This window comes from Typopeltis vanoorti, chromosome 1, assembly GCF_054136105.1.
Source record: "Typopeltis vanoorti isolate ZY-2024b chromosome 1, IOZ_Tvanoo_1.0, whole genome shotgun sequence".
NCBI lineage: Eukaryota > Metazoa > Arthropoda > Arachnida > Uropygi > Thelyphonidae > Typopeltis > Typopeltis vanoorti.
The window spans coordinates 23,545,564-23,560,305 of record NC_143549.1 but is presented as its reverse complement, the minus strand read 5'-3'; the positions used below and the strand labels follow the sequence as shown (position 1 = coordinate 23,560,305).

The following is a 14,742-nucleotide window of genomic DNA, read 5'->3' as shown; positions in this document are numbered from 1 at the left end:
AAAATAATAATAATAATAAAAAAAAAATTATATATATATATATTATAAATAGATAAATGCAACTACAATAAACTGTTAGAGACCTCATGTATTAATATTCTGGATAGTTACAAAATGATTTTTTTCAGTTGCTATTGAATGTTCTAAACACTTCACCAGGTCAGCAGGTTGTCTTCTTGTAGTGGGAATTTTTCTAATGCTAGTTTAGGATGTTATACAGGTTGTAGATGGGTCCTCCACATTCTTGAAATGGTGAGGCCATCATTTTTGTTGAGATTTGGGTTGTGTTTGAGCATTTCACAGGACTCTTTAAATTTTCTCTCAAACCAGGTTTTGGTGTGGTGTAGGAACTTGGTATTTTTCCAGTCAATTCTATGGTATGTTTGGAGTGCATGGTCAGAAAGGCCTGTTTTACCGAAGTGGAGGTATTTAATGTGTCGTTTGTGTTCGTCTTGTCTGATTGGGATAGTTCGCCCTGTTTCCCCTATGTATGGTATGTTACATGTGCAGTGTATTTTGTATACCCCTGGGTGTGCTAGGTGTGGAAGAGGATTTTTAGAGGAACTGAGTAGGTGTCTTAGCTTATTTGGGGGTTTAAAGGTGGTTTTAATGTTGTATTTGCGAAGTGTTCTCTCTGTTTTTTCCGAAATGCCTCTAACATAAGGAATGGCAATGGCATTCTTGAAATCTTTTTTGTTCTTACTGGTATCTTTATGGAGGATCTTGTGAATAGTTTTTTTATGGTATCCATTTTTGATAAATGTTTGGTTGATGATTTTGTATTCTTGGTTTAGAGCCTGTTCATTCGAACAAATAGTTAAGGCTCTGTGTTTAAGGGTGCTTATGACACCTAATTTTTGTGTTGGGTGGTGGTAAGAATTTTTGTGTATGTATTGGCCTGTGTGTAGGTTTGCAGTAAACTGAGAAGGAGAGACAGCCAGAGGGAAGACGTGTGACAAGTGTGTCTAGGAAAGGAAGAGAGTCGTTTTTTTCCATTTCAATGGTGAATTGGATACGTTTGTGTTGTTTGTTTAGGTGGCTAAGGAATGTATTTAGAGCTTCGTGGCCGTGGGGCCAAATGGCGAAAATATCGTCGACGTATCTGAGCCAAATTTTGGGCTTTAGACATGCTGTCTCTAGAGCACGTTGCTCAAAGTCTTCCATATAAAAGTTAGCTATTGGGGGAGAAAGTGGTGAGCCCATGGCTGTACCTTCTTTTTGAAGGTAAAAATTGTTTTGCTATACGAAATATCCGGAGCGGAGTACGTGGGCAAAAAGGGCCGTGATGTCATGTGGAAATATGTTCTGTAGTTGCAAGATCGTGTCATTGATTGGGACATTGGTGAAAAGGGAAGTTATGTCAAAGCTGACTAATAAATCTTGGTCGGTGAGTGTAATGTTTTTGATTTTACTGATGAAATGTTGTGTATTTTTTATGTAGGAAGGGGACTGACCTACCAATTCCTTGAGTGTGGCAGCTAATTTTTTTGCTAAGAGATAATTTGGGCTGTTAATTCCTTCAAAGATCGGGCGATGTGGTGTGCCAGGTTTGTGTATTTTTGGCAGGCCATAAATTCTGGGCGCACGGGCATACTGAGGTATTAATTTTTTTGTCATTTCTTCGGGCCATGTGTGTACGGATTTGATTAATTAAGTTTTTTTTTTTTTTTTTTTTGTTACGTTTTGTGGGGTTATAGTTAACCTTTTGGTAGGTGTTATGGTCTGATATTATCTGGTTCATTTTTTCATTGTATGTTGTACGGTCTAACAGGATGGTGGAATTGCCTTTATCGGCATTCGTTATTATAATATCCTGGTTATTTTTTAAGGATTCAAGGGCTAGATTTTCGGTTTTGTTTATGTTGGTGTTTAGTTTTTTGTTAGAATTTAGTATACACGATGTTTCCATTCGTATTTTATCAGCCAGAATGGTGGGGAGGGATCGTAAACCTCTCTCGATATGATACACGATATCAAGCTTGTTTACTGACCTCGGAGCAATGGCGTAGTTCAAACCTTTCTTTAGCACCGAGAGTTCACCTTCAGTGAGAATGTGGTTTGATAGGTTGATAACTGAGCATTGATCCAATGGTGGTTAGTGGCTCCTAACATTGTTTGTGGACGATTGGTTGCTCCTTATGAAGTCGGTTTGTGGTTGGCTGTTCCTTTCGTAATGGCGTCTTGATGATCTTGTGCTTTTCTGTTGTTGTAGGGCTTGAAATTTCATTATTAGTTTTTCTTTATTTTTCAGTAGTGAGTGCTTGGCCGAGTCGTCAGTGATTCTATCTAGAATCTCCCAAATTTCTGGAATAATGTAGTCAGATAATTCAAATTTAAGTTGTAGAACTTTGTTTTGGGTGGATGCTAGATTTTTACAATTTTTACCTTCAAAAAGAAGGTACAGCCATGGGCTCACCACTTTCTTCCCCCAATAGCTAACTTTTATATGGAAGACTTTGAGCAACGTGCTCTAAGACAGCATGTCTAAAGCCCAAAATTTGGCTCAGATACGTCGACGATATTTTCGCCATTTGGCCCCACGGCCACGAAGCTCTAAATACATTCCTTAGCCACCTAAACAAACAACACAAACGTATCCAATTCACCATTGAAATGGAAAAAAACGACTCTCTTCCTTTCCTAGACACACTTGTCACACGTCTTCCCTCTGGCTGTCTCTCCTTCTCAGTTTACCGCAAACCTACACACAGGCCAATACATACACAAAAATTCTTACCACCACCCAACACAAAAATTAGGTGTCATAAGCAACCTTAAACACAGAGCCTTAACTATTTGTTCGAATGAACAGGCTCTAAACCAAGAATACAAAATCATCAACCAAACATTTATCAAAAATGGATACAATAAAAAAACTATTCACAAGATCCTCCATAAAGATACCAGTAAGAACAAAAAAGATTTCAAGAATGCCATTGCCATTCCTTATGTTAGAGGCATTTCGGAAAAAATAGACAGAACACTTCGCAAATACAACATTAAAACCACCTTTAAACCCCCAAATAAACTAAGACACCTACTCAGTTCCTCTAAAGATCCTCTTCCACACCTAGCACACCCATGGGTATACAAAATACACTGCACATGTAACATACCATACATAGGGGAAACAGGGCAAACTATCCCAATCAGACAAGACGAACACAAACGACACATTAAATACCTCCACTTCGGTAAAACAGGCCTTTCTGACCATGCACTCCAAACATACCATTGAATTGACTGGAAAAATACCAAGTTCCTACACCACACCAAAACCTGGTTTGAGAGAAAATTTAAAGAGTCCTGTGTAATGCTCAAACACAACCCAAATCTCAACAAAAATGATGGCCTCACCATTTCAAGAATGTGGAGGAGCCATCTACAACCTGTATAACATCCTAAACTAGCATTAGAAAAATTCCCACTACAAGAAGACAACCTGGTGACTTGGTGAAGTGTTTAGAACATTCAATAGCAACTGAAAAAAATCATTTTGTGACTATCCAGAATATTAATACATGTGGACTCTAACAGTTATTGTAGTTGCATTTATCTATTTATAATATATATATAATTTTTTTTTATTTATTATTATTATTTTTTTTTTATATATATATATATTTTTTTTTCTTTATTTAATTTTGTTTTTCCTTTCTATCACTAGAGGTCAGGCTAGAAAAAAGATTTATTAACTACGTAGATTTAGTTTACTGATATAGAAAGCATGAGCATGTAGCTTGGTTCTGTATACAGTTATATTCTTCCGATGATGACCTCGATACAGAGGTCGAAACGTCAAGTTTTATTTTGTTTGTAATTAATAAAATAATCTGTTCAACACGTGTGTTTTTGAGTCCCTAAATCTACAAATATGAGTGCTGATCACCACGTAACCCTAAAAGAAAGAATCAGAGATGCTGAGTTCACTATGATGTGTATAGGTTGTTCTTTGTAGCTTTGTTCATTGTGGAAATGAAATGTCTTTTTCCCAGCTACAAGAAGTTTTCATTTTAGAAAGTTATTTCACTAATCGTTTTTATGCATGTTTTGCCGAGGAATTTTGCAAGAAATATCTGGGTGCATCAGTTCCTCAAAAGTTGACAATAATGAGATTAGGGCAGCGTTTTTCGGGAACTGGATCTGTTGCAGATAGCAATTGCACCAGAAGACCATCCATTTTGACTGATAATAAAATAGATGAGATAAATAGAGCACTGTAGCAGTCCTCAACCAAAAGCCTTGAGAAGCTTGCCATGCAATCATCAATGTCAATGTAAGCCTCAGAAAGCTGTGAGATCGTTACACCTTCATCCATATCATGCACTCAGTCCGTGAACTGAAAGACCCAGATAAAGGCAAATGAGTAATTTTCTGCAGATGATTATGCTGATTTGTTGAAGAATATGGTATAGAGATGCTTAATACAGTTTTTTCTTCAGAGATGAGGCCTTGTTTCACCTCAGCAGGTATGTGAATAGTCAAAACAGTAAGATTTGATCATGTAAAAATCCACATGCTTTTCATGAAAAAGGTTTGCATTCTCAAAAAATTGGAGTTGGGTGTTCGATATCACACGTCGTAGAATGGGACCCATTTTCTTTGAAATGACAGTGAATAGTTCCATCTACCAAGACATCATCACACAGTTTGTGACACTCCTTGATGTAAGCGAACACAATTGTTGGTTCCAGTAAGGCAGTGCTACGTTCCACATGTTGAACAGTACCATACATTTTTTTGCAAGAATTTTTCGGTGACCATCTCATCTCAAAAGTTTTTTTTGTGGCCTCCAAGATCACCAGATTTATCCCCACCATAATTTTTCCTTTGGGAGTATCTCAGAGGTGTTGTTTATCAGAATAATCCTCACATGCTGGATGAACTAAAAATGAACATTTCAACAGTGATTGAGGCTGGTTGGTGTATACTGGCTTTGAAGTGGGCTGAGTTTTTTATGTGTGATGGTGTGTTGCCAGTTGCAGAAAACTCCAACATACTGACATAATGGTCAGTTTTGATGTCTCCTCCCTATTCACAAATGCCCCACTCAAGGAATCCTTAGAGCTCATCCAAGCCAAATTTCCTCCCGATATCTCAGCCCTATTTCAGTTTACAATGAACTCGGGCTATTTCGTTTGGCAAGGAAAATTCTACAAACAGATAGAAGGGACTGCCATGGGTTCACCACTCTCCCCACCCTTGGGCAACTTCTTTATGGAGACTTTTGAAGAGAAAGCCTTAAACTCTGTCCCACAAAAACCCACTATTTGGCTTTGCCACGTGGATGTGTTTTCTATTTGGCCACATGGCTCAGATACACTCCACTCCTTCTTACACACTTAAACAACCAACAACCCAGAATCCTGTTCACTTTGAAAAATAGGAAAACAACAGCCTCTCTTTCGTTGACACTCTAATCACATGCCAGCCTGATGGATCCTTGGTGTTCTCTGTTTATAGAAAATCCACCCATACAGGCAGATACATTCACCAACAATTCCCCCCCCCCACACACACACACAATATGGGGTTATTAAAACACTATATAACAAGGCAAAATTAATCTGTTCAAATGACAATGCCCTAACCACGGAACTAAACCACATCCTTAAAACTTTCTTAGCCTACGACCCCAAAAAAACAACCAGAACCACAAAACCCCCCTTCACAATAAAGATTACACTAAATCTATCACCATTCCCTACAACCGGGGCACCTATGAAAAAATAACCAAAATCCTTAAAAAAATATGACTTGACCTCTTGCTACAAACCATATAAAAAATTGGCATCCCTTATCCGCTCTACTAAAGACCAACCACTTCCCCTAGACCTACCTGGGGTATAACAGATCCTTTGCGGCTGTAAACTGTCCTACTTAGGCCAAACAGTCAGGACAGCGAATATCAGGATTTCGGAACATAAAGACTACATCCGGTTTCACCAGTACAGCCACTCGGGATACCCGCCACAGAATACGTTGGTAGAAAGCCAAAGTAATACACCGCAGCAAAGTATGAAAGATTATTCATAGAATCTGCCTCAGCTCTAAAAAAAAAAAAAAAAAAACATTCAAAACCTCAACAAATTTGGGTGCATGAGACTGCCCCAAATTTGGGAGACTTGCATCATGAGAACATCAGCCCTGACAACCCAATATAGCACACTAGGGAGTATCATTAGGACTTTAGGAACAACATTAGTTTCTTATCTTCTGCCTCATTTACTTTTTGTAGTGCCTGCATGCACATGTCATATTTGTATGCTCCCATGAAGACGGCAATGTGACGCCGAAATATCGGAAATATTTATTAAAGTTTCTTTTAATTAATATTCCAGCATACGTTGTAAATTCCTTAAATAATTTAATAGTCATGTGTTGCCAAGGTATAAGCCTTTCTAGAAGAACTCCATGTAAAAAATCTACTTCTTAATCCCTCTTCACTACAATTTTACGTAACTTCTAGGAATGACCTCTGGTTCTTCTCCTCTCACCTACTCTTTTTATAATTCCCTCTGGATTAATCTGATAAAATCCCCTCACTACCTTAAACATCTCTACTATCTCTTTTCCTCCTACCAGCAAATTCTGCAATTCACATTTCATCAACCTCTCTCCAGTGTTTCCACATGACATTGAAAACCACGTGACCAAATTTGAGCACAATAGTCAGAGTATGGTCTGATCAGTGCCTTTATACAGTGGTATGACCACTGTATAAAGTCACTGATCAGACCACACTCCTTTATCCCTACATGTTAGAGTACATCTTATCATTGCAGCACTGCAATGTGCTTTCTACTGTCAGCCATCACTCTCAAATCTCACTCACTTCCTGTAATACGATACCATCAATATAGTATGCAGCCTTATATTTCTGCACTCCAGAAATACGTTATACTTATTAATATTAAAATTACAACCCCACTCCTTTTTCTAAGTGGAAAGTTTGTTCAAATCTTCCTGAAGAGAATTAACATCAGCTGTGTTATTTATAATTCTCCCCAACTTTGCATCATCAGCAACAACTGAAGATCCATATATCATTTATAAACACGATAAACAACAGGGGACCAAGAACAGAACCTTGATCATGCCACTAATTACCTACCTTTTCTAGACACTGCTCCATCATACACAACTTGTTGGTATGTTCAGCATGGATATCTTTACATATCCACACTGAACATAATAAAGAATTCTATGTCCTTCAACCTAATAATATCTTTACATATCCACGCTGAATATAATAAAGAATTCTATGTCCTTCAACCTAATATTGTAATCTATTCCTTACCAATCTCTCCAATACCTTGCCCAGAACTTAATTTCTACAGACTGGTCTATAATTAGAAACTTCCAACCTAGAACCATGCTTGTGGAGTGGTACTATTTTGCCTTCTTGCCACTCCTGAGAAACCTGATCCACTGCAAGACTTTCATTAGCCAGGTCAAGGGCATAGCTAACTGTTGTGCACATTCCTTTAAAAAAATGCATTGTCCACATTGCCTTGATTAACTATTACTCTACCTCCTTTTACATCATCAGCAAACAACTGAATATTTATTTTCAGGTTATTTCCTATGTACAAATTTAAACAACAATCATCCCAGCACCAAACCTTGCGGCACATCACTAGTTGCCTGTTTTCTCCCCGATTCTGCCCCTCCATATACCACTTTTTGATACCTGTACAGCAGCCACCCTGTTATTCATAAGAATATGTAGTTTTAAATTGCACAAAACAATTTGTGCTACTGGTTGCACTTAAGGGTTATAAATGAAATAACTTACATGTTAATTTGCAATAATATTAATAAAATGTATTAAGCTGACCACTCCATTCTTTCTTCTTAATCACTTACTCTTCTTGTGACCTTGTGTTTGAGGTCAATAAAAATAAATAAATGAGCATTAGCGGTTATATTTAAGTTGTATGAATAGGCACACATTAATTCTGACATATGTACTGATTTATTTAAAGCAGTGAAATTATACTTGGTGTCAGAATATCCATTCAGATGTTTTATCTTCAGTTTAAAATGTGATTTTATAAAGAAAAACTGAAAGACTGCATATCAATATGCCCTTTTTTGTTAAAATTGCTTTTTCATTTGTTCTTTGTTTAAAAGAGTGGATAGCAGATCAGCTCTCCAGCCAAAAGGTTACGGGTTCGAATCCCACCATGGGCATGGATGTTTGTGATTGTCTGTGGAAATACCAGTGGTGGTCGGCAGTAAATGCCATTGGTGTAGTTGCGGTCAGCTGGTGATTGAATGTTAGAGATGGGTTGTAGAGCAGGTGTGAAATAATAATAATAAAATATGAAAAAATTTTAATTATCATGATATTAATAATCCTGTTAAAAAATATTTGACAGCATAATCCATTGCTTTCTCTAAATAATTTCACATTATCTTTATATAATATGTGATAAATACTATTTATAATTGCTATTCTTGTTCAGATTCTTAGCTATAGCATTATCCTTTCTTTTAACTTAATACCACAGGTGAAGAAGGTCAAGATGCTGGAGGTCTTTTGAGGGAATGGTATACGATAATATCCCGTGAGATATTCAATCCCATGTATGCTTTGTTTACCACTTCACCAGGAGACAGAGTAACCTATATGATCAACTCCTCCTCTCACTGTAACTCCAATCATCTCAGTTATTTTAAGTTTGTAGGACGTGTTATTGCCAAAGCTGTCTATGACAACAAATTATTAGAATGCTATTTCACACGTTCTTTCTATAAGCATATTCTCGGAAAACTTGTCAAGTGAGTGCATAGTTTACAATGCAGTTTTGTTAAAATTAAAAATATATTTTCAAATTTCATTCAAAATTATAACTTTTTTCTTTCGCAATTTTTGTATTGCTAAATAACTGGTATTTCAATTATATTCTAGTGTTACTACAATTAAATCTTCCTTCCATGAGGAGAACAAGTAGTTTGTTGTGGAGAGTAACAGCTAGAATTTTCCATTCTTCCAGAACACCAGTCTTAATGCAGTGCCTTATTACCATACGTCATGCAGTGCTTGGCAAATATAGTAGTACAAGGAGAGTGTTAGCCTACTCCCAGTCATGCCAGAGGTGGAAGGATGAGAATATACTAAAAAAATTAAGCCTGAGCAGAGCATTCTGTATCAGGAGGTAATTGCTTATCATTTTGCACACTGCCTATTCAGAATATTTATGTCCAAGCAAATGAACCTGCTCACTCACTTGGATGGAAACAGTTATTTCTTAATATGCCCTAAAAATAGTATTTCTAAACATCTTAAAAAAAAAATTTTTTTTTTGCCTACATTGGGAAGTTCAATGTTAATACCCCAACCGGCCATGATGTCTATAGAAGTCCAGCTAAATCTGGATATGATTCTGTAACGCCTATTGAATAACGTGGATAAAAAATGCAATTTGATCTCGCTGTTTCATCCACCTCGGCTGGTAGGGAGGTTAAGAACATGAGACTTATTCACCCATTTTGTATGCATCTGAAATGGATTATGCAAGCTTTTGGCATGAGTTTTGATGATATTACCTGAACTGAACATCATAGTATTCTTCCATTCCATGAATACACTCTGTGTAGTCTTTTTATGCCATCATCAGTCCACCTGCTAGTGTTTAAATCATGGAGAACAGAGCACTCTGATTTCCTGCATGGTATTCAGTCAGATTCCACTTGAATGAAGTAATTATACTGGTGAGTTGCATTCTATTCAACTTGTGCATGTAATCATAAAAGAAAAATACTACCAAAAATGTATGATGTACTGAGATTTGGTAAGTTTTTATAGGCCATCTCCTCTCCTGTCTACAATCCACATACATTGCTTTATGATGTTCTACTATTGTTTAAAATTGAAGTTCCTTAATTTTGATGAAGGTTGTGCTGGATTCCCAGCCATTTGAATTAAAGGAAATGAGACTGCAGATTTTTTATTTATTTATTCGTATAGGATTCCTCGACCGCTCCTTAGGACTGGTTGAGTCCTCCTATGGGATTAAGTATTATTTCCTATGACTGTAGCCTGTGTGTTCGCAGGGCCAGTTTGCCTGCTTGCGGGGTGATAAACTCTAGATGAACTGGGGGGGGGGGGGGGGGCTGTCCACGTCCAAGACCTAACTTGGCTATGGCTGAGAAAGATCCTTAAGCTCCTCATGCTGTCGACAGGAATCAAACCTTTCCCCCGTCGTATGGTTGCAAAGCACACAGCCACTAGGCTAACTTTGCAGACAGAGACTGCAGATGCAACTGTTATATCACCTCATAATTTTCCACATAGTGTTTGTCATTCCCATATACAAACTACAACAGTTTTTAAAAGATCAAAGCTAATTATCCAATGGCATTCATCATGACAGGAAGACCTGACAAATAAACTGCATGAGATTATGCCTGAAATTAAACATTTGCAGTCTAGTCACTGTAGGAACTAAAGAGAGGAAGTTGTTCTTGGTAGAATCTACATAGTTCATGGTCATTTCACACACGTTCTTGAGGGTTTGTGACCTATGTGGGAAGGGTACAATTCATCTTACCATATTCCATGTTATGGTGGAGTGCCAGTAAGGAATGTAATTTCTATTAATCTGGCTGAACCACATACAGGGTGTTCGGGATAAATTTGACATATTTATAATTAATTATATTTTTCCGTAAGTTACATGTATTAACACACACTTCTCTTCATTTAAAAGTTTGGACCCTTCTTCATTCATATACAAGATGTCAGAAAGGATGGATAGCTGGAACCCACCTGAATCATGGAAGAGAATAACTTGTATCATGATGATTCGTGCCCGCCATCAAAATAAGGATATTACGACTGCTGCCCAATGCTCCCTGAATACAGTAAAAACAATCAGGCATGAACTAGAGACTTGCAATGGTGACTACGAGGATGTAGCAAGAAGAAAGATCCCTAGCAGACGATCTGATTGCGTTCGTACAGCAGAATTCCTCGCAAATCTGCAGGAACAGGTGTTGAAGAACCCTGGCATTGGAATTCGGGCTTTGTTCGTGGAGTTGCTAACTGTAGTCAAGCCCTGGATAACAAGGGTAGCCAATGGTAGGCCGTATGTATGGCAGCAGGATTCGGCCCCTTGCCACACCTCTGGGAAAAGTCAAAAATGGTTGTCTGAAAATTTCTACGACTTCAGTCCAAATGTTTGGCCTCCAAACTCCCCAGACCTTAACCCCATGGATTATTTTGTATGGGGCGCAGTTGGAAAAGACACCAATCGCACTTCCAGTAATACAAAAGCCCAGTTAATGGATAAAATTAAAACAGTTTTTGCGGCCCTTCCCAGGGAGACTGTAGCATCAGCTTGTTCGAGGTTCCGAAGCAGAATTGAAGCTGTGATCGATGCTAATGGTGGTTATTTTGAGTAAATCTTGTTGATAGTATTGTAATTAACTCTGCCTGTAATGTTTTTTTGTCAATTCATTAAATTTAATAGATACAAAGATTTTCTTTTTCCTTACGAAACTGTCAAATTTATCCCGAACACCCTGTATATATTCAGACAGATGTTTGTCAGACTTGGACAAATCACACATGAAGTTTTTAACATTTTAAAAGGAACTTATTTATATAGATACATGTGATTATAAATGCAATTTATTTGTAGACACAACATTGATCAGGTTTTATTTTAAATTTGTTTTTATTTTATATAACATGTTATTTGTTTATTTATTACCTTATGTACTGTAACAGTATAACCTATGCTGTCTTCCTTCCGTGTGAGGCACCTGTTTGTGGTAAAGAGGACCTTCTAGTGATCATATATTAGCCATTTTTATTTTTCTCCTCACATATTTCAATTTACTTCTCCATTGTCTTTTTTACAATCCTGTCTTCCAGGATTGTAAAAAATTGTAAAAAGACCACCATCATGAGGATACCAATGCCTTATTATCATGTTTGCCATGCAGTGCAACCCATAGGCATCTGGAAAGGCAGATGCTAGTAGCCTTGCATTTCTTTGACCCCTGCTTCAGCAAGATGGGTGGTCCTAGGAACCCAGCCAGAGTCATTTAGTTAATGCAGCTTTCTTGAAATAGTCAGTATTGTTGCAAAATGTCTAACTAGAGATTGAGCACCTGAGGCTTGCTGCAGAACTGGTATAGCATCCAGGTAATCCTCGCATTCCACTTCTGAATGCATTTGTTGCTTATAAGATAATGGGTACCATGGTAGGTGAGGATCTCTGGCATATACCCAAAAAATTCTTCTTGCATGTGAATCCTTCATCATATTACTAGGGCTTTATAAGCCTCAACCAAGCACAGATCATCATCAAATTCCTAACATGTACCCCTCAAGGGGTGTACAAGATATGATAGTACGACATGAAAAATTTACATCATTACTAACTTCCTCTACAATTTTCCTCCAAATCAGTCTGTTATTTTTCTACTTCAAGTGTTGATATGTATTCCTGACTGTATGCCTGTTATGTGTTTTTTACCACTTTGCTATCACTGCTTGTTTCATTTAGCAATTTTTCAAAGTAATTACTCCATACTTCAAGGATATCTTTTTCTCCCATTTTTATGTCACCTTTATCATCTCTAACTCCTTTAACAGCACTCTTTCCTTCACATCTAAGCTTCTTCGACAACCTCCAGAATATTTTGCCCCTTGATATTTATTTTCTATGTTCTTGCCAAAGTCCTGCCATGACTTTTGTTTAGCTAGTTTTACACAGTGTTTAGTTTTCTTGCATTTGTTTCTGTATTCTCTAAGAACACAAGCTGACTTAATTGCCAGGAACTTTTGATATGCTCTCTTCTTTTCTTTCACTGCCTCTTTAACTTTCTGCGTCCACCATTGAGTTTTGATTTTTACTATCCTTGCAGACAACCTCACCACATACCTCTCTGGCTGAATTAATCAGGGTATTCTTCATGGCTTGCCACTGAATCTCCAAGGTTTGGTTCCTGTTCTCAAACTCTTTCTTTCATTTTTTCTTCAATAAGTTTTGTTTATTTTAGTCTATAGTTCACATCTGAGAGCTGCTCAACTTTTATTTGCTTTAAAACTTTCTTACATGTTATTCTTTTCAATATGAAATTCAGTTTTATCTTGCTCAAGACTAAATGGTGATCACTTCCGATTTCAAATCCTCTGTACACTCTCGTGTCCTGCACCAAGGAAAAAACATCACTATCAACAATAACATAGTCAATGAGACTTTTCTTATTCCTTGACTCTTCTCTCCATGTTAATTTGTGCACATTTTTATGTTGGAACATGGTGTTAGTAATAACCAGTCCATGTCCTGAGCAGAAATCTAACAAAAAAAAGCACAGATACTGTAGATATATTATATGACAACAGACATCAGAAACAAAATTTCTCATCATTCATCCAACAGGTGAAAAGAACAGTTAAACTTGGTTCTGGTGATATTCTTATTCAAACAAATTGTTAATAGTGCTTATGACATGATGATGATTATTAGAAACATGTATTCACAGGAAAGTAATAATAATTTTATCTTTGCAAATATTTCAACCTGAAATGGACAGCCATCATGTGCACAAGCACACAACGTAAAGCACAAACAATGGAATGTCATTTCCTTTTACAGATCTGATCCATGTATTGAAGTGCCACCATCATGGAGGGGTTAAAAAATAAAATGAAATTAACATTAAAACTGAAAGTAAAAATAAATGAAATAGATAAGAAAAAAAGTAATAAAGCACTCCTTAAATGGCCATTCAAACTTAACAGCACAGATGTATTGGATGAGAGAATATTGTGGTCAATATCCATTCCATGCTGTGCCAGGCCATATTTTTCAGACTCATGAATGATATAAGATTGGTGTCCCTGAAGTCATTTTTCAACTGAACATCCTGTTTGGTCCACGTATGAACAGAGGCTGTCACATTGAACTTGTTAAACTACAGCAGAAGAGAGAGCCTATTTATGTTTGTGGTTTTGTTGTGTTTTTTCATCAGAAAATTAGAGTATAGTGTATTAGTGTAGATTTTCATATTTTTAGAGCATTAGTATATTTATAACGTTTTTCTCGTGGTATTGTCATCATGGCACCAACATGACGAGCAATGGTGGCAAAGACCACGTTGTCCAGATATTTGAATTTGCGCAATATTATTCAGTGCAGTGTATGCATCAAGAATATTAAAGAATGTGTGGAAGGAAATTGAAAGTGGAGAGAGAGAGAGAGAGAGAGTATGTATTAAGTGTTTTAAAAGTGGGTCTCTATTAGGTGACAAGAATGCAACAAATACCGACGATAAGATGGAAAATGATGTTAATAATACCGAATGTGCAACTGTGGAAATAGAGAAGAATGAAATGGATATCAATAAAGAAATAGTGCACTTAAATATTGTCCTTCATAGGACAAGCACAAAATTGAAAACTGCAGAAGCAGCAAGAGTTAGGCAGGACTGAAAAAAAAAAGGGGGGGGGGAGGCAGGTGATCTGAAAAAATAATAAAGATCAACCGGAAGTATCAGAAATGAAAGGGAGGAGTTTTTATATCATCCTAGTGAGGTTGCTGCTTTAACTTATGTGACAGACTCTAATGTGGGAACAGAGATGGATTTTGACTTAGCTGTTTAATTTGTCTCAGCTCTGGCAGAGTTCCTAGGGACTGGGAAAAGGTCAAAATTATTCCTTTGCATAATGGAGGTTCTAACGCTACACTTGCAAATTATAGACCAATCAGTATCTCAGGC

At 37.1% G+C, this 14,742-nt stretch overlaps 1 protein-coding gene across 1 annotated transcript in view; it reads left to right on the top strand.

The window, feature by feature from the left end:
- Nucleotides 1-14,742, top strand: part of HUWE1 (HECT, UBA and WWE domain containing E3 ubiquitin protein ligase 1) — a 1,068,888-nt gene that overhangs the window by 926,309 nt on the left and 127,837 nt on the right. Inside the window, exon 82 of the mRNA XM_090396304.1 lies at nt 8,517-8,787. Coding sequence (XP_090252430.1) covers nt 8,517-8,787 — 271 coding nt within the window. The remainder of the gene's footprint in view (nt 1-8,516; nt 8,788-14,742) is intronic.